The sequence below is a fragment of the Aristolochia californica genome, unplaced genomic scaffold (genome assembly GCF_029961685.1).
Source record: "Aristolochia californica isolate CCGP_79_NKW_82.1479 unplaced genomic scaffold, dmAriCali1.0.hap1 SCAF_9, whole genome shotgun sequence".
In the NCBI taxonomy this organism is placed as follows: Eukaryota; Viridiplantae; Streptophyta; class Magnoliopsida; order Piperales; family Aristolochiaceae; genus Aristolochia; species Aristolochia californica.
The window spans coordinates 35,082,134-35,107,497 of record NW_027182290.1 but is presented as its reverse complement, the minus strand read 5'-3'; the positions used below and the strand labels follow the sequence as shown (position 1 = coordinate 35,107,497).

The following is a 25,364-nucleotide window of genomic DNA, read 5'->3' as shown; positions in this document are numbered from 1 at the left end:
TCTGTCCATTCCTTAGATAGCCGTTTCTCCGGACCCAAACGGAACTAGCAACGGTCAGGATTGGTCCATCTCCCGCCAGACTGGAGAAACTACATTTGTGACGCAGAAAGAGCTGATCAGGCAAGATGGAACCAGGGTTTTAGTGGGTGCGATCCGTCAAGCTGGGCCCACAGTGCCAGCTATTAAATTTCTTGTACGGAGTGATAATTAAAATGGTTGACTATTCAAACATTTAAAAGCTGAAATGATAAAGAAATGGTCGAGGGGACAGGCACGCTCAGGCTGGATGATGAAAGCAAACAGTAGGTTATATTAATCAAATTTAATCTTATTCGAATATTTTAATTTAAAAATGCAATAATTCGGATAAATCTTATTGCTTTCTTTGTTAACTAAATAAATTATTAATTAATTTGGCCTTTAGTTAGATATTTATCTATGTGGCAAAAGCCAAAACGGCTCATGTCCACAAGAGGCCACCTGTCGCTCTAGGAAAGAGGAGAGCCCACTTGGTCGTTGGGCACGTCAGGAAAGCTCCGTGTAACTGAATGAACAAACTAATCTTCCGAGTAGGCCCACTGGAAGGGATGCAAAACTAAAATTACTCGATTCCATGCTAAACAAAACAAGTTAGTTTTAGTTTATTGTCTGGTGGGACAAAGAAGTCTCTCATCTGAGGTCCAACCAATTCTAGTATCTGGTAATGGAATCCAGCATAATACAATTCTGCAGCCATTACTTGAAAAGATTCCCTACTGATGAATCAAATTTCAAGGTTAACATATATCATCTGCACCATCAATATTCCTCAAAATTGTAGAGAATGAGTTGATCTCTGCACAGAAAAAAAAAAAATTCAGGAGAAGACTTGAACAGGCATCAAAAAAAGGTGCACACGAGAGAGGACTGTAGGTTTTCACTAATCGGAAACTCTAGAACATAAAATGGGACAAATGGTAGAAATGAAGCTTCAACTAAAACAAGCAAGATGGTCCAACCATTAGTAGATAGAAGCCAGTATCATGGGGATCAGTTACCTAAGGGAATATACTTCAACTTACTTCCTAACTCTTCTCATGGTTAACACGTAAAGGAATTGGAATGAACTTTACTCACATCATCACAATGGTAAGAAAACTCATGTGATCTGAAAGGGATTGATAAAATAAAATACAATGACCAGTTTACACTTCCTGCCCATTGTATATTGTCACAGAAAACAAAGAATCAAAATAAGTCTCTTTAACCAAACCACCAAATCATTTCTTCTCAGGAGAATATTGAGGAGCAAATAAGGTCCTACTAAAGTAATTTTGGTTAGCCCAAAGGCCTGAGTTTTACAGAAATGATCAGCATAGACATACTAATCAAAATTCATGAAAAAGGTTACATTAGAGTTTATAATATAAGCTCAAATGCCGGATACAAAAATGTCCAAAAGTACCCATTAACGGAGAGGCAAAATCAACACATAGAACAGGAAAAAAAAGAAATACCGGAGGTCATCCCTCATTGTGTGTTCAATAAAGGTTACCAACTTAAGGAGCTCAGACACATGAAAAATTCACAGGTTATGCAACTCAAAGTGGGAGCAGCACCCAGTAAAGGCAGGACACACACTCCTTAATGGAAGAAAAATGGAAAAAAATGTTAATCTCTTTAATCTAGTTCTTTTGTGGTTTTTATACTTTTTAGGGTGACAACATTCAAAAAACAAACATAGTATCTTTCCTCACATCCTCCTGAAAAGATTAAAAAGAGATCACTAGAAGCATCACAGAATTTCATACTAAAAAATAATGCATCCATATAGATCACAAAAAGCCAGACAAACAGCATCAGATTACAATCACATTGACATGAGATTGTACACTTCTCCAAGCTCCAAATAGAGGTTTTAAATACCGGTTTTAGACATAAGAAAGCAATTTGAAGTAGATGACATTATATACTGAGAGAGAGAATATTGCAAACACATGCTGCCAAAACAGAAGTGCTGAAGCTTCACTAACTGCATAACCCCTCAAGCTAGCAATGGCCCCCAACAAGACGGCACTGGGGGTCGTATACTGCAGTAAAAGCACAAAACGATACATTTGATCCCCATGCACCAAAAGGTTCAATTTATCTGCCAATGCTACCACGCCAATACCGAGAAACGGAAGTACTAGAAGTCTTGCTATGACAATGCCAACTGTGGTTCGAATTCCAAGGCCTGAATCATTGGGCCCCTCTGCTAACATCCCCCCAAGAATAAGCAACACAGAAGGGACAACTGCACCAGCCAAAATCTCCAAACTGTCGGTGAAAAAACCAAGTGGTGCATCTTTTCCAAACACAAAGCTTTTAAAAATAGGCACAAAACCAACTATAATCGCTAGAAGCGAAGCAATTGTTGGGGGCTGAAGAATGTGCTGGAGGGGAGTTTGTTCAGCTACAACCCTTATTCTTCTAACCATCTTTGGCTCTGCCAAACAGAGAATAGATTTTGGACTGTTTGCACCTCCTGAAGAAGCTGCCGTTCCTTCCTCAGTTAAGTCAATATCAGGGAATGCAGACTGTGAAACACTAAGCATACTATTGAAAACACGGGCGATGAACGGAGTCTTTGAATGTTCAGTCACTTTATCCTCCATCCCAGGCCACTCAGCTTCAACAAGGAGAGGCTGACTTGCATCAGCAACTGGCAGTTCTGCGATCTCAGTCCCCTCCGAAACAATCTCATAATACTCCATTGGTGGCTCCATCATGTGATAAACAAGGGTATATACAAGAATGACAGCAACCCATTGAGCAAAAGAAACGTAGGCAACACCTTTTGTGTGACAACCAGGTCCAAAAGGGTGGTGGGAGCTATGGCAAATGGAACCCAATATTGCAATAGGGAGGTTACCAGTATTGCCAAACCCAGTCATTATAACAGTGAAACGGAAGAACTGGGGAGGTGGGCGACATATAAGTGCCACCAGATATCCCAACACACAACCTATGATGGTACTGACAAGAACATTTACAGGGATGAACCACCAGTGGGCAGCATTCTGGAAGTTGATGGATTTTCCAAGGTGCGTGAAGATAAGACATGGGAGGAAAAGAGCAAATACAAGCTTGCTTAAGAGTTTGAAGGTAGCTTTTGGGACAAGGCGAGTTTTTGGGTGGCCAAGAACAAGACCTATAACTGTGAGGGAGAGAATTTTTAGTAATGGTACCACAGCACTTAAAATGGTGTCACTGTCACTCCCAGACCTCATACCCAAACTGGATGCGAAAGAGTTAGACATCTCCTCAAGTCGTCTGAAACAAAGAGCTCTGTTTCAAAAAAAACGACAAAAACTAAATCACTAACAAAGGAAGGAAAATATGTAATAGGGAACATTAGCCCAGGAAGATGCTAAAGATCTTAGTGCTTGTTACATATTTCCATAAATGTTAATCATCTGAGATGCAGCTCTAGAACGTAGAATATCTTGTGATAGTATCCATTAACTGTAAGCCTTGCTTCGAATTCACATAAGCTTTCATCATACGATCAGAATTCCGAACACCGAGCTATTTTTTAAAACCCTAGCTATGGTGTCACTGAATTCTTGTCCTTTTTATTAAAATCATTGAATCCATATTCGTTAATATATGAAACCACTAAAAACTCCATATAACTTTTCAATTCAAGTCCTTAATGTTTGAACGACATACGGAGACAAAACAAGATATCATACCAAGATTTCGTCCCGCAAACTATAACTGAATTGGGCAAGATAGAACATCCAAAAGAGTGGATCCATAGATATCGTCTGCGTTCTAATTAAAACAGAACGAGACCACAAATTCCTTCCTGATGAAGAAACTAGCAGAGTTTCCCATGCCAGCCGAATTTTAAGAACACGGGCATCACAGATTTATCACAAATTTTAGATAGAATGAGAGAATCAATCAATCAGAAAAAAAAAAAAAACTTACCGGTACAGAAATCCTCAGCACCTGAAAGAAAAACTGCCTGTAATGTGGAGTGAAAATTAAAAGAAGGATTGAGGCGGGAGTACGGAAAGGATAGAGAAATCCGGGAATCGGAGATATTTCATCCCCTCGAAGTGAACGATCTCTCACAAGTTCAAATTTCATTTATCTGTGCAATCAGACTTGTGAAGTCGATTCCCTGGAAACAGTCCTCGAGCGGTTGGGACCCACCTTTAGTTAGTTGATTTCAAATTATACAACGTCTTATCCAGCTCGTTTTCTGATTTATTTTTAATCTCGACACGGGAGACAGGTGTCCATTTTAGACTCGACTGCTTCTCGGTTTGTCTCATTGAAAAAGGAATCCGAGAAGATTGATAAACGCATGCATGCACGTGACGGATTTACAGATTCCTCGCCAATAATTCGCTTAACACTCTGGAGTTGATGGATGATGGATTACCGAATAACGATTCTGGTGAGATTGCGATCCGTTTAATAACTCCGTATTAGTAGACAAAAATCTAACTTTAATTTCATGTAAGTTTTTGGTTCAAATCCTCTCCGTTAAATATCTAGCCAATACTGTCTAAAAGACCGGCCTGTTAAGAGCGAAATACATAAGTACTTAACCCCAGGACCATAATAGCACACCCCACCTTCACGAACTAACGATCATGGCGGCGCAACGACACTGGCCCGACCTGGTTTCTGCCAACCCTAATAGTAATTTTAATCCAGCCTTTGCGTGCGATGAAGCAATACTAGTTCGCAACGTGGGAGTCTGCTCTGATACCAAATATTAAACACTTAGCCAATATTATCCAAAATACCAACCTATTAAGAGCAGAAGACAAAGTATTTAACCCTAGGGCCATAACATCCTCCAACTCAAATCTTAATTTTTTTTACTTAAAAACCATTTATTTTTTTTATTTTTGAGCAATCATGAGATACTAAATTCTTTATTTATTTTTTAAAATATTCACTATTAAATTTGTGATTTTCTTTTAAATACTCTTCACATTCTATCCCTCAAACCAACTTCTACACTAGAAAAAATATATAACCCTATTATCGTTTCCCATATTAAAAGTGTATTTAAATCTAAACTACGAACATGGAAATGAACATATATTTGATTTCCCTCTTCAATCCTTTTCAACGAGTTCCCTTGCTTGTAGACTTTAGAAGGTCAGAACATCAAATAAGTTAGCCGACTTCTCCGCCCATTCATGATATTTTCTAATTAATAAAAAAAACTGATCCCGAAATTTCTCAAGGAAAAAATTAACCACCATTACAAAAAAAAAATTCAATTTATAATGTGTAAAAGCAATGGAAGCAAATGTAAGGGTATATTAATATCAATTTCTCACAAATGTAATAAAATTAAATACCTACACTTCAATATATTTAAAAACAATAATAATTAAAAAAAATGATAAAATACTCATGGGGTAGGTTATGTGTCTATAAATATTTGAAGGTTTATTCCGTTCAAACTTCAAACCTCTCAAATCGCCCCCCTCGCACAAGTCCATGACTCAAGCTTCGGAGGGCCCATTCTGAACTTACTTTTTCAACCGATTCATTGGATTTTAGAAAGTTCTGTTTCCTCGAAACTCAGTCCTCCTTACTCCAACTCCTTTCTGGATTCAGATTCCGTGAGTTAGTTACACGCGCTTTTCCGACTTTCCTAATTCAAGTGCGAGCCAGTAAAACACGCAAGAAACCTCATCTCGGGTTCTATATTAGGAAAGTGCGAAGTAGCATGGAATTTTAGGAAAAGTAGGACTGGGAGCTCGTAACTCCCCCAAGCTTATATAAAGCGACGAGGAGAGCCAGGAGTCAGCAGCTGATCTTGTGCCAACGAGAGCGGATAAGAGTGAGTTCTTCTCTCGTTGTTGTCTTCTGTTTCCTCGTGTTATTGAAACCCCTAGCGATGGCGATTCCTTGTACGCAGTGCCTCTACCCCGAGAAGAAGAAGCCGAAGCCGAGGCTGACGCTGTCCATTCCGCAGCCGATGCTCACACAGGACGACCTTAAGCGAATCGCCGCGAATGAAGCTGTCGAGTTTGTTGAGTCCGGCATGGTGGTCGGGCTCGGTACTGGTTCCACCGCCAAGCATGCTGTCGCTCGCATCGCGGAGCTGATGCGTCAAGGCAAGCTGGATAACATCGTCGGAATCCCGACTTCGAAGACGACGGAGGCGCAGGCGCTTTCCTTGGGTATTCCTCTCTCTGATCTTGATCGTCATCCGGTGGTGGATCTTGCGATCGACGGCGCCGACGAGGTCGATCCTCATTTCAACCTCATCAAAGGTCGCGGCGGGTCACTTTACCGCGAGAAGCGAGTGGAGTCGGTGTGCCGGAAGTTTATAGTGATCGTGGACGAGACAAAGGTGGTCAAGAATTTGGGTGAAAGCGGTCATGCCATGCCGGTGGAAGTCGCGCAGTTCGGTTGGAACGTTACATTAGAGAGTCTGCAGTCTCTGTTCAAATCTTCCGGATGCGTGGCCAAGCTTCGGACTGGATGCAACGGTGAGCCGTTTTTGACGGATAACATGAACTACATCGTCGACCTGTACTTCGAAAAAGGGATCGGCGATATAAAGGCGGCGAGCGATGCGATTAAGCGGCAAATCGGAGTGGTGGAGCATGGGATGTTTCTTGACATGGCGACTACCGTAATCGTCGCCGGCAGCCTGGGAGTCACGGTGAAGAATAACCCGAGAGCTGAACTGCATCTGCTTTCAGAGGTCTAGCGGCTATCAATTAAATGTTGAAAAGTTATTACCTTCTTTATTAATTTTCAAATTCAATTGTGATTTTCCATTGACAATAGCGGGAAGACCAGTTGATTTTTTTCAACATGTCCTCTGCAATCCTTTGATTGTTACAGAAAACAGAGAGATAGGATAGGATATTGCAATACCAATACAATCTGTAGTTTACAAAATTTAACATTTGGCAAATGATGAAAGCGCGCAAGAAAGAGAAAGTCAGATTATTAGTAGAATTATGCGGTTCGATTGCATTGTTAGATTACTACATATTATTTTAGTAACTTGTAATGAGTAACGACAACTGAAAAGGGCAGCATGATGGATGAGTGCGAGGATTACGAATTTACGACTCAAGTGAGCAGCAGAAGCGAGGATGGTTTGGATCTTGCGCTGGAATGCTAAAACTTGGACGAATTAAAATCTCTTCCTCGTGCTAAGAGAGGGCGGAGGCGACGATAGACGAAAAAGAAAGTGGAATTGGGAATATGCGGAGAATCTTCAATTTTTCACTGTGCCCGCTCTTGGTAGTGGAAACTTAAAATCGTAACGCGTGCATCTGCTGTCTTTGTACAAAATAACGGCTGAGACCTGAGACCTGAGACCTGAGACCCGAGACCGACGGAGAAATCAGAAAAAGTCCAAAAAAAGTCTTTAAGGAATTCTTCAATGAAACCTTGAACTTTGAAGGGGGTCTTAAGTTTATTTATTTCTTATTTTTACCATTATATTAAATTAAATAACTTTTTTTTGACTTTTTATTTACAAAAAAATATAATCGTGCTCTATTACTACGTTGAATGGCTCTGTACGAGTTTGGTGGGGTCAGCACGAACGCTACGTACCGCTTAACGTCTGTAGCCTCCCCCGAATTCGTTGCGAAATGGAAAGAGAGGGACAAAGCGAACGGCGGAAATTTCGAAAATTTCAAGTTTCTCTCTTTCTCCCCTTCTCTCAAACCAGAGATGCTTCACTGAGCAGGCACAATAGCTTCCCTTATCTTGCCGTTGTTGAGGAGCTCCCTCGTTGGTCTTTCCTCTTTTCCTTCACCGGCTTACTGGTAGGTCTCTCACTCTCCCCTTCCACAGCTCGGAGAAACTTAGGTATTTTTTGCCCATAAACTCCTTGAATCGAGTTATTCCGCTGCTCTTCTCCATCGGATAGCCAGATATATAGTTCGCTAGTGTATTTATTTGTCTGAGATGTCGAGGCGCCAAATAAATTGGGCAAACAAGGCGCATTCGCTGTAAATGCTCAAATAGCGTAAATGGAAAATGTTGACGGGGGCAATAACACTGAGAACAGATGCTTACTTCTTTGTTTGTTTCTTTCATTGTCTGCGATGATACTATCGTTACTGAAATGTTTCACCAATGTGTACCTAGCAAATCTGTTTCAGATTCAAAATTATGCTCTTGTCCATCACATCATTTATTTTTCTCCTGGTCAGGTATTAGTTGGAAGCACTTGATCTTTCTCGTTTCTTTGTTATTTTCTTTACATTCTCAGAGGAACTAAGAACTCTTGATTTACTGAGAAAGGTAGCGCTACCAATTTCGCTTTTGTGGATGACTGAATTTATGACTCTAATGGATTTTGTGTAACTTTGACTCTATGGAAAAACACCGATTTCAACAAAAACTGCATAATTTCTTTAAGAGTCGATGGTGAAACCCTTTCTCATTTTAGATTTCCTCTCGTTGTAGACAGGAAGATACCTGGCTTAGTTCTATTGGAAATAGCCTCCTTTTTTTAGTTGCCAAGTGTTGTGCAAAATGCCAGGAACCTTAAGTTTATTGCTTAATTTATTGTTAGCTTGAATAAGTGTTTGGTTTGGTGTATTGTGGCCCCCTTTGTGGGTCTGGGATTGAGTTTAATTATGCAAGTAAGAGTTGGCATGAAGTAGGAGTTCTCTTTGATAGTGTGCAATGAGGATGTCTGCTTAATGTGCAGTCGTGTGGGACACAAGCCAAGTGCTGAAATCATCTTCTAAATTAGAGAAGGCATCCTGGAGGGGCAACAAGTTGATTCCCACACACAAAAACAACATTTCTCTCTTGCATTCAAGAGCTTCAGAAAGGTGGGGGTTCCCCTTAAAGTAAAAGTTGTTAGCCCACTTTGTGTGAATTATTTCCTTACCATCAGTTTTGCCATATATTGATAAGTTCACGTTGATAAGAAATTGATCCATCAATCCTCCTGTCATTTGTTTTATGTAAATCAAGTTGGAAATTAAATGTTATGAATTTGAAGAGGTGCTATTATCCGTGTCAGCTGCAGACGAATTGTACACAATGAAGTAAGAGGCAGACTCGCCAAACTCAGGGAAAATTACTTGGCCTGTAGATCAACCTTTGGTCCCTTTTAAAGAACACAAGGAAGAGTTATCCTGGCAGAAAATTGTATGAAGGTGCTACTTGGATCTGGGTAACAAGTAGATTGGTTTTGAGGTTTGGGTGAAACTTGATGTTGCTATTCCACAATTCAAGGGAAAACAAGTAAAAAGACAAACTCTGTTTTATCATAGTGGAACCTCCAAAGGAACGTTTTATTTCAGTGAAAAACAGATTGCTGCCATGAAAAGTCGTCGACAGGGAAAACCCCCAGCAACTGTTGAACGTCCATCCATTGACCCACGACGTCGTGACTCTGACGCAAGCTTCTGTAGCAGCCGCCCTTCCTCAGTGGGGGTTGGCTCTCGCCCATCTGTAGCTCCCCTCAATGATCGTTCTCACCAAAGTGCTGCTTTGAAGTCCATCAATGCTTACCTTCATTCTCAGTCCTTCTCCACTGTCCTCCGCCCACCTCTCCCCTCTGCCAAGGATATAACTGAAGTCCTCAAGTTCCTCCTTGGACGGCTTGACCTTCCACTAGGTCCAACTGAAAAGCTTGAAGAAGAGCTACCCTCATTGCTTAAGCAACTTGGCTGCCCTCTTACCCTCAAACCCTCAATTCTTCGTACACCCAGCACCCCTCATGCTTGGCCTACTATTCTTGCAGTCCTCAATTGGATGGTCCAGATCACTCGCTACTCTGATCATATGTCTGCTAATCCTCCCCAATTTAATGACCTTATAAATTATCACCGCGAAGCTTACTGTTATTTTATTCGTGGAGAGGATGAGGCAGTTGAGGCCCTTGATATGGAAAACTCGCAAAAGTTTGAGCAACAGGCAAAGTCTGCCGAAGAAACACTGAGTTTGCACGAGAAAGAGGTTGTGGACCTTGAGCAGAAACTCCAGACCCTACGATCAACACCAACTGCACGTGAACTGCTTGAGAAAGAGCGATCTGATCTTGTTGAAGATACTCGAAAGTTCCACTCAGTGATTGAAAATTTTACTGCCAATATGTCAGCACTGGAGAATGGTTTGGCAGATAAGGAGAAAGAATTGGAAGTGAAGTTGAGAGAAAATGCAAGGATTTGCGAAGAGAATGAGGAGTTGAAAAAGACAGTGGATGTGCAGAAGGTTAATGTGAGAGACGCTGAAAGGATGAAGCGGGAGTTGGCTGCTGTGGAGAGAGAGATTGCTGAAGCTGAGATCGGGAGAAATGCATGGGAAGAGAAGGCTCTGGATCTTGAGTTTACGCTAGGTCAGCGGAAAAAGGAGATTGAGGGACTAATCACTGAGTGCAACCAGGCAGTTAAAAGGTAGTAGTAGTTTCCATCTCATTTCCAGTCGCCTTTTCTTTTTCCCCGATAAAGTTGTAATATAGGTTAGATATCTACCTTTTCAGGTTAAAGCTTGGAAATGATTTTCAGTATCAACTAGATCAGAAGGGATCCACCCCTGCTGAAGTCGTGGGTGGTGAATACAAAACAAAACTTAAACCTCAGCTTGCTGTACTGGAGGATGAGTTCAAAAAAAATTCTGTCGTGAAATTGGAGGAGTTGATTTCACTTCAACGACAGTCCAGGGAAACTGTGTCAAAATTAGAAGCTAAAAGAAAACGTCTTGAAGCTCTTCAATCTAAGATTAGTGAGGTAAGTAAACACATTTATTCTTCTAGTTCCATCAAAGTACTCTAGGCACACTTTGTTTTCATACTGTTTTTGTGGTTTGGATTTTTTCTTGGAATATACAGTATTGTGATGTTTCAACATGTCAGTTGAGAAAGAATATAAGAACAGCAATTATGTAAGCTATCAGAAGGAAGGAATATGTACTTGTTGGAGGAAGATTAAGGCATGCCTCCACTTTTGACTTTTAGTTCCAAATTTTAATTTTAAAAGCACATAGATATGGGAAGTACAAACACAGCTAATTCGACTTGACTGGATTGTCGACTTTTAGTTTCTGAATTTTAATTTAAAATGCATGTAAGATATGGGTTATGCAAACAGGGTCAATTTGATATGATTGCTTGTACTGACGTTAATTCACCTCCCTGAGGGGCCAGGGTCAGTGTTTACAAGAAAAAGAAAAGGAAAAGTAATACCCAAGTGGAATTCCACCTCCGATTCTGCTTAAGTTGAGCCTGCTGTTTATTGCAATATTGGTGTACATAATCTATTAAAATATAACTTCCTGGAAAAAGTACATTCTAAATAAAGTGTCAGGTGGGTCCAGTTTTATGGTTGCCAAAGTTCATGGAGGATTCCAGTTTGAAAAAGGGGGGAAAATAGAGTGCTTTTCATTTGAATCGTGACTTGTCTAGACAAAGGCTGATTTAGTTACCAACTCAGGAGTTCGACTTGGATGTTCAAGGTACCTGATTGCCCTTGTGAGTGGCAGCCTTATGTTGTCTGAAAATTTTCTCCAAGGATTTCCTTGTGCAAATTTTCTCATGGAATAGCCAGCTATTTTTCGTTCTTATAGTTTGATATCGTTCTATCATCTTTTCAACTGAAATCTTAATTCTTATGGCCTCCTTTTCCTGCTTTCTTGGCTTTTTGATTCTACCTTTAATGAACTGTTTTTTAGGTTGACACTGCTGAGTTTCACTCTATGTTTTGTGGCTTAGAATCTTGCATTCGTCCTTTTGAGGTGTTCTTGAGGCTGAGGGTGAATTCAAAGATATAATCTTTGGCACATTGTTCATGAGATTCAATACCTTACTGTGATTGTAATTCCCTTTGGAATCATGTCCCTCATTCTGCTAATTTCGTAGCCGATTCTTTAGCTAATGAGGGGATAATCTTCACTCTTATTATTAAAGCGCTCCACCCCTCCCCCGACTTGGTTTTTTGGTCCGGATAAAATCATCCCCATTCAAAAAAAAAAATCTTCTCCTTGCCCGTGGTGCCTTTTCCCCCCCTCTTTATGGAACCTGCTTTTTGTTTCAATCTGAATATTTATGTGTTCAAATCTGAAATAACCCTATAGGAATCTGTACTGATTTGTTGCATGCTATGTCTTTTCTGATTGAGAACCTTTATCTTCTGCTTCTTTTCTATGAGCGATCTTTAGATATGTAACTCTCTCATACTAATATGTGGTAAAGGTTATGAAACATTAACTAAGTGGATGATACTCCAAGATCTCTACCCAAAATCTTCATAATTTTGGAATATCAAGGAAGGAAACATTTGAAATTGTTTTAAGAATTGTCTTCTTAAAAACCAAGCTGAAATGATGATTTGCCTTTCTTGTATAAGATTCATATGATTAATACGTTGTAGTTGAACTATTGTAATTACTACATGCATCTTGTCTTAAAAGGGGTGAAAGTACCATTTGGCATTTAGATGATTGTTGGACCTGGTGGCATTTTAAATGTTGAAAAATATAAATGTTTCCAAAATCATATTAGCACTCAGATATGGCGGCTGCCTTCTTCTGTTCCTAGTCTAAGTATTAAGTTTTATGATTGATTGATAAGGGAATGATTTCTATTAGGCTGAAGCTCGATCAAGGTCGTTCAAGAAGGACATGGAGGAGCTCATGGCCAGGTGTGCTGCAGAAGCTGAGAGGTTGCGGGAAGATGTCAATAGAAAAACTGAATATGTAGAAGGCATGGAAAAGGAAGCGAGTGAAATGCTGAAGGTATTTCTTCTTTCCTGTCTTTGTACTCCAGAGGGCTGGGTTTTTCCAATGGTTATATTCTGAAAGCATAGTATTGAAGTGTTAGAAGCTGGATATAGAAAAGCTGACTTGATTGGTCCTGATCAGCTCTGCTGTTGTGTCTCCATGTAGAACTATGAACAAACTTTACAAAATTGCATCAAACAAACCGATGAAGAAACCTATACATGTGTACGTGAACTACTGGCGTTAATTGATAGTGTCTCAACTTATAAGGAGCATATGGAGTTGGAAATCTCGGGGCTGGGCACTCATCTCTCTGAAACTGCAGCTTCAATTGCTGAAGCCTATAAATCTTCTTTATGGGATCAGATGTCAGAGGTCTAAATTGTTCCAGAAGAGCATACACCAACTCTTCTGTCTTCTTGTAGGTAACCACAGGTTTGTCATGTGGAGATGCCTGATTGAGAACTTTCTTACAACCTCACTACTTTAGTCCTTACAACTTCTGTAAACATTACTGGTGGTGTGTTTTAAATGTTTATAATGTGCTTTGTTTCTATTGAGCCTCCAAAGGAAAGCTATCTCCAATCTCAATTAGAATTGTCATTCCTTTGGCATTCGCATCCTTGCTCAGAAATGAACACTATGTACCGTGAGGAATTTCTCCCTTGTTCCCACACAAATCCCCACAAAAAGACATGATCACAGCCCGCTTTCTGCTACAGACAGATTGATTTCACTTTTGACTGTGAGTTATTAAAGAAACAGAAAAAGAAAAATTAAGAAAAAGGGGGCCTTCATTCTTTGTTCCTCAAAAGACTGGATAAACCGAATATCTTTTGAGAGGCACCCAAGTGATTAGATAAACTGTTCTCTGTAGCTTTCCCTCCTCTCTGTCTCTCTTCCTTTTCCGTCCCATTCTCTTTTGAGAAAAGAAAAGCAAAAGCTGATTATGACATTGAAGTAGAAGCATAGAAAATTTACAAAAGATTTTGTTATTCATTTGCTGGGTTTCAGCCTCTTGAGACATTCCCATTTTTAAACTTTTGTTTCGAATGTGTAAAGATCGTCTGACATAGTGGATAAAATTAATGAACTGTAAGGAGCTTGTATTAAGTAATGACAATGATAAAATGGGTTTAGTGGAAAGTTCGTTGTTATGCACGAGAGACAAAAGTCCAATTCAATCAACAACTTTCTTTTTAAAAAGAGAGATTCATGGAGAGGCAGGTGGGTGACATCATTTCTGAGATTTTCTGAGCCGCTTCTCGAGTACGAAACGAAATCAAGATAAATAATCGACATCTTTGATCTTCCCATTAGACAATGCGAGATCCGAAAGGAGGATTAAACAAAAGCTGCGTCAATTAAGCCGAGTTTCGTTACGGAGTCTGCGGAGAGGAATGGAGTTTCTCCTCTGCAATTTGCAAGATTAGTGACCATCATTTGAGGGCTAAGGAAATCAATCCACTCAGAAGCGTTTTTATTTGACCACCCTTAAGGCTTAAAGTGAAACCAACTCCACCCACAAAGCATTACGCACGAAGGCAGGAAAGAAGCATTAATGAAAAGTTAGATCAGGAGAGACAACTTAGTCAGTATTTAAATTGTTTTTTCTTTTGTGAATTGCTTCTGAGTTTGACTGATCTGCATGTGGGTAATCTGATGGCTGGAGCTTGGAGCTGTTTCTTTTATTGCCTTGCTCTGAAGAATCAATCTTCATTGACCACCGCTTGATGTTCTTCCATGTTTTATAATAATCCACTTAAGAAATCCTCCTCTTCTTAAGACGTTCCAATCCCCAACTCCTACACTGAAAATCTAATAAACTTAAATTTGATGCAGACGTGAAACTACTAAACAAGAACCCAGTCGTAACCAACAAAAGAAGAGTAAGCAGACTAGGTTAAATTTCCGCTTAATTTAAGAGGTGGATGTGGATAGGAGAGGAAGGTGAGCTCAGCAGGAACTAAAGAGGAAAAGTGAAGCGAACGGAGTAATGGGTTCCTCTCAATTATTCTTTGGATTGAATGGGGGGTTACGTATTTGGCCATTTTCATGTCCTCATCGATGATACTCGCCGGAATAGAATCAGAAGCTCCAAGTCAATACGTTCAGACGGAGAAGGAAGAAAAGGAAAAAGGGGAAAGCGAGATTCGGACCTTGGGTCGAACCCAAAACCGAGATCCGGATTCAGGGGCAGGTACCGCTTACTTCACCCACCGTGGCCCTCTCACGTGCTGCTACAGGCTACCGCCTCTCCTCGCTTTCCTTTTTCCCCTCGTCCGAGTGGGAAAAGAAATAAATTTAATTTAATAAAGAGAGTGAAAAGACGGATCCAAGTTCCATCTCTTTGGATTCCATTTTTTAATTGACCAAAGTAGCCTTCATAAGAGTTTAATTTCCACTCGTATTTTTTCTTTTTTAGTAGTCTTCAAGAGCGTGAAGACTAAAAGAGTGAAGACGAGGAAATGGAAATTCTCTTTGTAAATAGAATTTATTTAGGGAAGGAAAAAAGCCGCGTTGGGGGTATTTCAGTAATTGGATGTTCTGTTAGTATAACGAAGGAAAAAAAGGCGAAAAGTCGGAAAAGCAAAACCGACAAAAGATCTTCTCGCACCCGCCTTTTTTCATGTCGATTTCTTCTCCATGTGACCTTCTGCTCATACCGCAGCAGCCCCTTCGGTTCTCCGTCTTCCTCCTATAAATCTCCCTTCCCACTTCTTACTGACTCGATACTCAGTAAGTGAAAGAGACGTACAGAGAGTGTAGATTTGTGTAATGAATAAAAGATAACGGCTCTGAAATTCTCTCTTTTTCTCTGTCTTGTCTCTCTGCGGAAGGAAAGATCGATCTATGTATTTTCTTCATTTGCGGTCTCTGCCCTGAGAGTCGCAGAACCGCAAATGAAGCTTCTCACTGTCGGCCTTGTCTTCTTTTTCGTCTTTTTGACGTGTCTGATCGCGGTTTCTGCTGAATCTCCGGTTCTGGTTGGTGCTTCACGGAAGTTCGTTATAGGTTCGTACTTGGTGCTTTTTCTAATTGTCTCACGCGGATAGCTTACTGATATGTCATTTGCGGTTTCTGCTCGGGAACTGTTTTTTTTTTTTTTTCCTTGTAACTCTGGTATGGATTTCTTGTTCTTTTTATGCTCGGACGATGAATTTTGTCCCTCCCGTCTGTTTTCTTCGGGATCTGCTGATCATTTTGTCTTTTGAGAGTTCAGTTGATTTTTTCTGTAATATTACGTTTTTTGTCGACAAAGAAACGCTTTTGCTGCTGGGAAATGAGCCCTCTTTTGTTATGCGGACGATGCAAAAATTCGCTGCATAGAATATGTAAATTGTGTTTTTGGCACAAATGGGGTTTTCTTTTTTAGCAAATTATTAAGTGTAGTTTCATAATGCTCTTTCATTAGGCCAGAGCAATCTTGGTTGCTATTATTGGTTGCAGGAGTCCTCAAACGAGTTGTTTTCTCTTTTTAGTTACTTCGCCAGTGACCCATTTTTTCCTTCCGTTTCTTTTTCAGCAGGGGAGGAGAGTTTAGCACCCTGGGCTAATGGCCTTTTACAATTTGGTCCAGCGTCGGGGCCTTCAGAACTCGAGAATCTAGGTTCTCAGAACAAACTCGTTTTGGCAGAGAAGCGCACGAACAGACCAGATATTCTAGATAGATTCAGGCGGTACCGAGATGGTTGGGACATAACAAACAAGCACTACTGGGCGGTGAGGCCGAATAAACTTTTGGATTTTCATATGGCTTTCGATTTCTGGATATTATTAGGATGTTCCGCGTTGCCTTTTCTTTTCTCTGTATTAAACGTCGAATTCGTAATGTCTAAAAAATCCCTTTTTAGTTTAGTATAAAACCAAGATGTATGTCGAGATAGTAAGCACGACTTGGAATTTAGATGTGCTTTGAAAAATTCAACGGAATTTTGGAATTCCCTTCATAGCTGTCATAAGGAAAGCAAAAAGGGTGATGAGCGTTTTTCACTTCTTACTGTCGGGAAATGAGTCCATCATTCCTGCTTCTTGTGTCAAGAGCTGAAAATAAATGTAAGGGGTAGCTTAATTTTTTAAGTGAATGCATGATATAAATTTATTTTGCTTGGTTTCAACTAATGCGTGTTTATTATTCTTTATCATCTGCTAATAATAGTTTGTGATGACTGAATATCCATAGGCAAGTGAATGTATCAAAATTTTATATCTTTGTGATTTTTTTTTTTCCAGAAATTTTGACTGTTTATTTTTTGCAGTCTGTTGGATATACAGGTGCTGCTGGATTTATTCTTGCATCACTATGGTTTGTTTGCTTTGGCATCATTTTGGCTGTACACCGCTGTTGCCAATGGCCAAGAAACTTAAAAAAGAAGGATCCTCACTTTCCACAGCAGATTTGTCTTGCTTTGCTAATTCTCTTTACAAGTGCTGCAGTGTAAGACTCCCACCCTTCCAAAAGTTTCCATTATATGTTTTATGGAATTTACTGAGTTTCATGTTGAATTTATTATCTCAAATTCATGGTGTACAGGGATGGTTTTAGTTTGAAGTAATTTAATCCTTCAAATAGAAAGACAAGTAGAAATAAGAATTATATATTTTTTCTAATTTTCTCAATTATATGATTTCTTTGGCAGGCTGTTAGGTAATTATTAGGTGGTGTTACCTTGTCTATAAATGATCTACGTACATTGGCCTCTTATGACAGTTGTTGCTCACACCTTTTCTTTTGCCATGCAGGATTGGGTGTATTCTTCTTTCGGTGGGGCAGGATGAATTTCATGGGGAGGTTTTGCATACTCTGAATTTTGTTGTGAATCAATCTGATTTTACAGTTCAGATTCTCAAGAACGTGACAGAATACCTGTCACTTGCAAAGAGCATACATGTGGAGCAAGTTTTTCTTTCTCCAGATGATAAGGGTGAAATCGATAAGCTAAATGTCGAATTAAATGAGGCAGCGGATGTACTGACAGAGAAAACAAGTGAAAGTTCTGGCAAGATCAGAAAAGCCCTCAATACTGTGTATGATTCTATGTCCTGTTCATGCCATTTCTCTTACTCTTTATGTACTAGTCCACTGCTTGAGTTTTCTTTGGTTGCTTGTTGCAGTCGATATTCACTGATTGCTGTTGCAGCTGTCATGCTTTTGCTAGCTCTACTTGGTCTTTGTATGTATTCTCATCTATTGCAAAACTTGATCATTTAAGCTTAATATTGGTGAATAAGTTGTTTAGATGTACTCTGCTGTTTTGTTTCTTTATGTCTTTCCTGGTCTTAACTTAGTCTCTTGATGACTTTCTTGATTGCAGTACTCTCAGTCCTTGGGCACCAACATGCCATGTACATGTATGTCTTGTTAAGCTATGGATTTGCAGATTGTGTGCATCGGGCTCTTGTGTTTTACTTTTTCTCTTATCTATGTTTCAATTTTAAATATTTCAGATTCATATTGAGTGGCTGGTTACTTGTTGCGGTCACCTTTATTCTATGTGGTGTTTTTGTAATACTAAGCAAGTAAGCAACACATATCATAGTGTTATTTACATTTTTTCTTTTGGACAAAATATGATGGAGTTATACATATCTAAGCTGTCTAAGCTAAACATGATTTCTGTTGGTATTTCAGCACTATTTCAGATACGTGTGTAGCCATGGATGAATGGGTACAAAACCCTCAAGCAGAGACAGCTTTGAGCAACATTCTACCATGTGTTGATGAGAGTACCACCAATCGGACTCTCTATCAAAGTAAAGAAGTCATCCTTCAGCTTGTAAATGTTGTCAACACTGCAATATACTCCATTGCAAATTCCAATTCTCCTCAGGGCATAGCATTCTATTACAATCAATCTGGGCCGCTGATGCCTCCTCTATGCCCTCCTTTTGATTCTCAGCTGCATGACCGGCAATGTCAAGAACCTTGGGAAGTGTCTTTTGCCAATGCATCTATGGTATGTTTCGCATCATAACTGGGATTTTTGAAACTCTGAATGCTCAGTGTCTGCCTTGACAGGGTATAATTAGCTCTTACTCCCTTTAGAACCTATTCAACAATGTATTGGTAGGGAAGCCTGAAAAAGAAAAAAGTTGATCAACTTAACCATATTTGTGGTTGGCCAAGATTTTCCTTTCTTCTATGTTATTTCCTAAACTTGTACTGTGAAAAAACTGTTATTCTGCAAAATATTGTGAAAGGTAAAACTTTATATAATAGGTACTTGCATGTTGATCTCATGAAAATATTCCTCATGAAGTTACACGTATGTCTTTGACATCTTATTATTAAAAGTACAAGATAAATGTTAGGACACCTCAAATTTGTTATGCTGGCATGCTCTTATTAGCTTCTATGTAGTTGTTTATTTCCTCGATATGCTGAAGTAACATTTAAAGAGCCTTGATATTCTCTTACATGCATTCAAATTTTTTCCGGTAAAGTAACTCTGTTCTGATTTGTTGTGGCAGGTTTGGCAAAACTATACATGTCAAGTCTCGCCTTCTGGTGTATGCATCAGCACAGGACGAGTGACCCCAGATATATACAGCCAATTGGCAGGGGCTGTGAATGTAAGTTACGCCCTCCTTCACTACGGGCCCTTAGTACTTAGTCTCCAGGACTGTAACTTCGTGCGAGACACATTCACTACCATCACAACGTTGTACTGCTCCCCTCTGGGTCGGTACCTGAAGCTGGTTAATGCAGGATTGGCGCTTATCTCTGTAGGAGTCATGCTCTGTCTCCTCTTATGGATAGTCTATGCAAACCACCCCCTGCCAAGGGAGGAGGTGTTTGTGAAACAGGTGTCTGTTCCAAAGGCTACAGATACGGCAAGTAACAGACCATCTGTAGGAAATGGAGAAGAGTCCTGTTAATTTTTTTGTGTAATTTCCTTCATCTGGAGTGAAGAGATTTAGACAAAAAAGGGCGTAAGCTCTTTTAGATTTTACATAGATAAGAGAAGAAACCCAACCCAGCCTGGGGCAAAGCACCAGTCGGGTCAGGCTTGTAAAATTTACATAGATAAACAAGTCTTTTGTATAAGCAGTAGCCACTGTTCTTTGCATCCCTTGTGTGTTTTTTTTTTTTTTTTTCTATTCCTGTACCGAGGGTGGATGGGGGGGGGGGGACTATAATTTTGCTGGCTCGCTTGACGCGACTGCCTCGTCAATGAAGAAAGCAAAGCCGTGCCGTGCCGTGCCGCACATTCTCAGATCAGTTTTCTCCAAGACTTAACTTTCGGTTATAATCTTTGTTTCTTCTCCATGGGTCTTCAAGCTTCAGCATCGGTCGGTTGGTCGGGCTAGCGGCAGATTCGCAGACTAATAATAATAATAATCTCTTCTATGACGTGAAGCGAAGGCCAAAGTCTGCATTTTTCCAATGCGAGAACTGCGCCTGAATTTACTCTAGCCTTATTGAATAATGACGCATTTCGCATTGGAATTGGTACACGCGTCACGCGGGCCAGTACCAATTAACCTAAATCGGTTTAAATCGATGGTTTGACTTTTGGTTTTGAGTGGGAAGGAGTGGTAGAAAAAGGACCATCGTATTAGATGGGAGTGGACGTCATCACGTGTCACAGTTAAACACGTGATGTGAACCGCTTATTTGGAGAGTCGGATAGACTAAGATCCCGGATCGGGCCCACCACTTTGATCGAAATCCGAATCTCCCCAACAACTGCTTCAAATTTGGAGGGGCCCATCTTCATCGTCTCTGAAGCCACAAAGGAATAAACATTGATTTCTTAAATAATTTTATTTGATTTTTGTATTTGAATTATTAATTAAAAAATAGGGTCAGCTTCGTAGACCTACCTGCATGGGGGGTGGGTTTTGAAATGTCACGAACCGTCCTCTAATATCATGAATTACGTCTTAAACTAATTGAGATTTGAGTGTAACAAAAAAAGGGTCCACCTCTTGGTTCATGATTGGAGTCACATAACTGGACCAGGTGGTTCAACGACATCATTGCCGAGAAAATGAAGACATGGCCCACACCGGTCTGGTCTCAGACTAATCGATAACGAGACTTGATTAATTTGTGAGAGATGTTAATAAGGAAAAGGCTTTTATTTATGTGTAGACAATAATAGATTGCAGATGCAAATCGGTGGTCTCACGATTGGAGGATCCACGTGTCACATTTTAAAAACTCCACTTTAAAAATCCGAGTCAAATCAGCCAAATTAAATCTGGACTCACTGGTCTGATTGAAAAGGATTCAACCGAACAAAAAACGGGGAGACGGATTTTTCTTTAAGCGGGTAGGTGTCACGACTCCAAAAGCCCGGGAAGCTGAAGAGAAATTCAGCCCTTGGTCTCATTTTCTCCCGATATTTAAACAATGAAAATCTCACAGTCGTCCTTCCGGTCCCACTCGAAACTTTTCAAAAGGTCGTTTTAGCCACCAAATCCTTTGCACCCTTTTTCTCTCTTATCACGAGAAATTAGTTAATTTCTCAGGAGGATATTTTGGAATGAAATACCGGCAAAACCGGCCCGTGCGAGAGAGCAGAAAAAGGGTCGTGGCGAACGTGGGTTTGGCATCTCAGTCTGACTGGCCTTGCCTTGCGTTCACCATTGCGGCATTTCCTCTTGCACTTGTATTGTAGAAAGAGAGGAAGCTTTAAGAAGGAGATTAACGATGGGATTACGAGGTTTTCTTCTTCTACCTTCGCTTGTTCATGTCTGCCAGTAACCGCACTCCATCTCTTGCTTCCATTCAATACCGATATTTTGAAGAAACCTTTTGCTTTCATTCTTTGAAGAAATCAGATTCTCTCCTTGTAAGTCTCTTCTTCCTTCCTCTTTTGTCATCTCCTTTCTTTCTCTCCATTACTTCTGGGTTCTTGCTGCTTTTCAACCTCTAAAGCTGCAACCTTTTACTGCTTTCCCTTTGTTTTTTTTTTTCTTTTGTGGGGGGGTACCTTTCACTCTCTCATCTCTGTTTTGATGCTGTGCCTTCATTTCGTTAAACTTTTTTTTTCGTTTTTTTTTCCCTGAAATTTGTCTCTATGATAGTTCTAGAAAAAAAAGTAAGTTTTCTGATTGATTGATTATTGTCTTGTTTTTATTGTTAGATCTTTCGTTTAGGTAGAGGGAGTTGCTTCTTTCGCTGTCTCATATCAGTTTTATCTTCAGTGTGAGTCTTTTCTCTTGTTCCTATTACCTGTATGTGGATTTTGCTGTTCGCTCTGTGCGTGTTCTATCACCCTGTATGTTGGGCATCTTCTGTCGTTCCTATTAGCCTGCCCAGTTGATTTTACCAGTAATACTCTATGCTTGAATGCTGGTCTTTTTATAGTACTACGTAAAAATGATATTTTTGCTTGTTTAGTACTGTTTGTTAGCCTTTGCTGTTTCCTCCTCCGTCTTTTTCCAACCTATATTGCTGTAGTTTTTGGGTTTTGGGAGCTATTGTTAACTGAAATTAAACAGCAACGGCAGCTTTTATTTTTTATTTTCTGCTTTAAAGCTATATTGGTATTTCGTTTGTTTTCATGACTGAAATTTCGACTGGAACCGGTTTTTGTCCAATTTTGACTGAGGAAGATTCGTACGTAGTTGGATCTTCTCTTCTTTAGTTAACTTGTTCATTTATATTTCATCTTTCCTAATGGAAAATCGGGATTTCTTTGTGTTATTTTTTATGCGTTTCCTTTTAAAGGTAGCTCTGCTTCATGGTGTTCTATTTTGTCTTTCTGGATGTCTTTAATGTTTCTGTTTGTTCGTTCTCATGGAAAGGCTGTCTCATGCCTGTATTGGCCTGTATATTATGTTTGACTCTCATTTAAATTTGGATTTTGATTTCCAGGAACCGTGGTAAGGAAGACATTATTTATTGCACTTTTTCCTCTGTTAGCTCTCTCTGATAGATTTCGTACAGTTTGGTGGAGATGGGGGATCATTTAGTATTGTTGATGGATCGTTTGATTACTGAGTCTACACTTGAAGCAGCGATTGAGAGAAGAAATCAGTTTCAAGCACCTTCTCCCTCGACGGTAGTCGTTGAGACTGAATTTTCTTTGGATAGAAAAATTTATGCTGATCCATCCACTCCACGAAAATTGGTTGAATGCCGGATTTGCCAGGATGAGGATGAAGATTCTAACATGGAGTCCCCATGCTCATGCAGTGGTAGCTTGAAGGTAAAGCTGTGTTTTGATGTTAACGATAGAGGTTTTCCTTTTTCCTTTTTTTGATTGAATAGTTGCATCTTTTTGTTAGGATTGAACTCGTGTTTGATTTCAATAATTTTTTTCTTTGGCATTGTTCTCAAACTTGGCTAAAATGTAAATATTATTCTGAACAATAAATCAATTGAAAGTAATCTTACACCGTTCCACCTTGAACTCATGAGTGAAATGCTTAAGTAAATAACTTGATGAAACTATGTCTTTATATTATTGCAAAAACTATGTTCCCTAGTAGATACCAAGCTACTTTTCTTCCGACTTGTACAAAATCACTACTTCCCGTTGTGCTTGTTGTTGCATTTGGAGCTGCTGCTGTAGTTTCTGAAGCGTGGGTTTCTCATTCTAAGAATGTTTCCTTTGCTCTTTTTGTTGGTGCATACATTTACATTTTCATGATTGTCAACTTGTTTCCTCAGGTTTTGTCACTTATACCGAGTTTTTCTTCTCATAACCAAAATGTAATAACTTCCATTTCTATAATTCGAAAGAGGTTCGTCAATACCGTCACTTATAAATTTTAATTTACTTTACAGTATGCTCATCGGAAATGTGTCCAGCGTTGGTGTAACGAGAAAGGTGATACCATTTGTGAGATATGTCACCAGGTATTCACTTTTTTACTCCTTTCATTCTCAATCCAGATAGTTGTAATTTGATTCTGCCAACCTCATAAACCTTGCTTATTATGTGTTAACCGGCAGCAATTCAAGCCGGGCTATACTGCACCTCCTCAGTTGTTTCAATATGGTGGTATTCCGATGAACTTTAGGTAATTTCTCGAATTACATCCTTTGTCTTCGATCTCTGTGTAAGCTCATAACACACCAATGTGCTTGCAGATGTTTTATTTTTATATTTTTCCTTTTCTTCTTTTTGCTGTGCTGCTATTTTAGCCAACTTTGATGCTGTTTATTAGGGGCAATTGGGAAATTTCTCGGAGAGGCATCCATAACTCTCGATTTATAGCCATGGTTGCCACAAATCATGACTTGCTGGACCTTGATTATGATGATTATTCATCAACCAATACAAGGAGCTTGGTGTGTTGCCGTACTGTTGCTGCAATTGTAAGTGCTTCATTTGAAATTCAAGACTCCTTGTGTGCTTGGGCTGTTCAAAAGCTGAAGGATCTCTGACTCCATTCTTTTAATTGTTAAATATTTTGATCTGCCAATGCAAACATGGGGATGTGCAACCTGTTTTATTAACATTCTGCATTTGAATAATGTGCATTCTTTCAAACTTGTTGGAAAACATTGCCTTCCAAATTAAAATTACAAGCATCTCCATGGTTCTTGTTCTTTTATGCAGTTCATACTCCTTTTGGTCCTGCGCCACATTCTTCCTATCATACTCTCTGGAACCGACGAGTCTTCATTTGCATTATTTGTAGTAAGGCTTCAGACTTCAGAAGACCTCATTATTAGCACACTAAATGCTACTTCATGGCATTCTCATATTTTGCTTCTTATCCTGATCTTTGATCACTGGACTTGTGTTGAATAGCTGTTCCTGTTGAGGACTGCCGGAGTACTTTTACCCATTTACGTTATGGCACGAGTTCTTGCTGCAATTCAGAGGCGACGCAACGAAGGGGTACTCAAAGTTTATTGAACTTGATTCTCCTTTTGAATGTATATTTCCTCTACTACTGCTATTTGATGATGTATTGGTTTCATGTATAGGAGGCCCGTGAATTTGCACTGGCAACTGCTGAACTTGAACAATCACAGCTTCACTTGCAACCAGAGTCTCATCTCTTACACGTTCAATAAGCATTAACGTTTTCCGTATTGGCAACTGGTAGAATACTCATTCGAAGCTCCAGCATGAAAATTTACATCGATAGAAGTATATGGATCGATGGGCAAGAAAAGATCCTCAGCAAGGCAGACGAGTTTCGTTACCCTCATTGAAGTCAAGCTGAAAAGGTGATGGCAGAAGTCGTCCTGAGTGTCTTAGCAGATTTCATTGTGGCGTCACTTGAGGATGTAAGTTCTGTACATAATATCAATAATCAGAAGATGTGGTGCTCAGTTAGGGGAAATGAGAAAAAAAAGAAGAAAAATTGTGCAAATATCAGAGCTAAAAACATAGGGCCTGTATTATTAATTGTGTACATTTTCGATAAATTTGTATTGATTCACAAAAGAAAAGGGTGTTGATGAAGCATCATCTGTCCTCTCTGTTGGTTTTTGCGTCGGGGAATCCAGAATTGAGATGACAGCAACAATGCAGATGGGAAACTGTTTATGAAAACCAAGAATTATCTTACTGAGCTTAAAAATAATATTATTCGACAAAAAGGTTCGTGCTTTTCTTTCGAGTAAAGAAACTCAACAAATTGCTATTTATGAGTGCAGAATTTTTTTTCTAATGTAAGCTACAAATGTGATCCCAGAATAAGAAAATTGATCTTCATCCAACCTCACAATTTGCTGC

At 39.6% G+C, this 25,364-nt stretch overlaps 5 protein-coding genes across 13 annotated transcripts; 4 read left to right on the top strand and 1 right to left on the bottom strand.

Moving 5' to 3' along the window:
* Window positions 1-610: 610 nt before the first annotated feature.
* On the bottom strand, window positions 611-4,112 carry LOC137940978 (protein PIN-LIKES 2-like). Of its 3 annotated transcripts, none has more exons than XM_068786137.1 (3): window positions 3,958-4,112; window positions 1,906-3,309; window positions 611-835 (listed from the first exon to the last, which is right to left on the bottom strand). In XM_068786137.1, exon 2 carries the CDS (start codon window positions 3,279-3,281, stop codon window positions 1,911-1,913), a length of 1,371 nt encoding a protein of 456 aa, XP_068642238.1. In that variant the 5' UTR covers window positions 3,282-3,309; window positions 3,958-4,112; the 3' UTR covers window positions 611-835; window positions 1,906-1,910. The 3 variants fall into 3 exon arrangements, with proteins under 3 accessions (XP_068642238.1, XP_068642239.1, XP_068642236.1); XM_068786138.1 differs by having other exon boundaries at window positions 2,013-3,309; XM_068786135.1 differs by lacking the exon at window positions 611-835 and having other exon boundaries at window positions 1,763-3,309.
* A 1,714-nt stretch (window positions 4,113-5,826) lies between these two features.
* Window positions 5,827-6,791, top strand: LOC137941907 (probable ribose-5-phosphate isomerase 2). Its single transcript, XM_068787520.1, has one exon. The coding sequence runs from the start codon at window positions 5,900-5,902 to the stop codon at window positions 6,719-6,721; it is 822 nt and encodes a 273-aa protein (XP_068643621.1). The 5' UTR covers window positions 5,827-5,899; the 3' UTR covers window positions 6,722-6,791.
* Window positions 6,792-7,631: 840 nt separating this feature from the next.
* LOC137941043 (kinetochore protein NDC80 homolog) lies at window positions 7,632-13,265 on the top strand. 4 transcript variants are annotated; one of them, XM_068786270.1, is made up of 6 exons: window positions 7,632-7,799; window positions 8,693-8,819; window positions 9,020-10,391; window positions 10,478-10,724; window positions 12,580-12,726; window positions 12,877-13,265. In XM_068786270.1, exons 3-6 carry the CDS (start codon window positions 9,316-9,318, stop codon window positions 13,090-13,092), a joined length of 1,686 nt encoding a protein of 561 aa, XP_068642371.1. In that variant the 5' UTR covers window positions 7,632-7,799; window positions 8,693-8,819; window positions 9,020-9,315; the 3' UTR covers window positions 13,093-13,265. The 4 variants fall into 4 exon arrangements, with proteins under 4 accessions (XP_068642371.1, XP_068642369.1, XP_068642370.1 ...); XM_068786268.1 differs by having other exon boundaries at window positions 9,014-10,391; XM_068786269.1 differs by having other exon boundaries at window positions 8,662-8,819; window positions 9,014-10,391.
* A 2,144-nt stretch (window positions 13,266-15,409) lies between these two features.
* Window positions 15,410-19,758, top strand: LOC137941718 (uncharacterized). Of its 3 annotated transcripts, none has more exons than XM_068787256.1 (9): window positions 15,410-15,726; window positions 16,292-16,434; window positions 16,971-17,149; window positions 17,455-17,739; window positions 17,827-17,885; window positions 18,027-18,063; window positions 18,160-18,231; window positions 18,344-18,668; window positions 19,183-19,758. In XM_068787256.1, the coding sequence occupies exons 1-9, from the start codon at window positions 15,615-15,617 to the stop codon at window positions 19,588-19,590; spliced, it is 1,620 nt and encodes a 539-aa protein (XP_068643357.1). In that variant the 5' UTR covers window positions 15,410-15,614; the 3' UTR covers window positions 19,591-19,758. The 3 variants fall into 3 exon arrangements, with proteins under 3 accessions (XP_068643357.1, XP_068643356.1, XP_068643354.1); XM_068787255.1 differs by having other exon boundaries at window positions 16,241-16,434; XM_068787253.1 differs by having other exon boundaries at window positions 16,238-16,434.
* Window positions 19,759-21,356: 1,598 nt separating this feature from the next.
* On the top strand, window positions 21,357-25,214 carry LOC137941999 (uncharacterized). Of its 2 annotated transcripts, XM_068787658.1 has the most exons (9): window positions 21,357-21,512; window positions 21,807-21,868; window positions 22,541-22,874; window positions 23,456-23,527; window positions 23,624-23,691; window positions 23,839-23,989; window positions 24,234-24,314; window positions 24,429-24,518; window positions 24,608-25,214. In XM_068787658.1, exons 3-9 carry the CDS (start codon window positions 22,623-22,625, stop codon window positions 24,695-24,697), a joined length of 804 nt encoding a protein of 267 aa, XP_068643759.1. In that variant the 5' UTR covers window positions 21,357-21,512; window positions 21,807-21,868; window positions 22,541-22,622; the 3' UTR covers window positions 24,698-25,214. The 2 variants fall into 2 exon arrangements, with proteins under 2 accessions (XP_068643759.1, XP_068643758.1); XM_068787657.1 differs by lacking the exon at window positions 21,807-21,868.
* The last annotated feature ends 150 nt before the right edge of the window (window positions 25,215-25,364 follow it).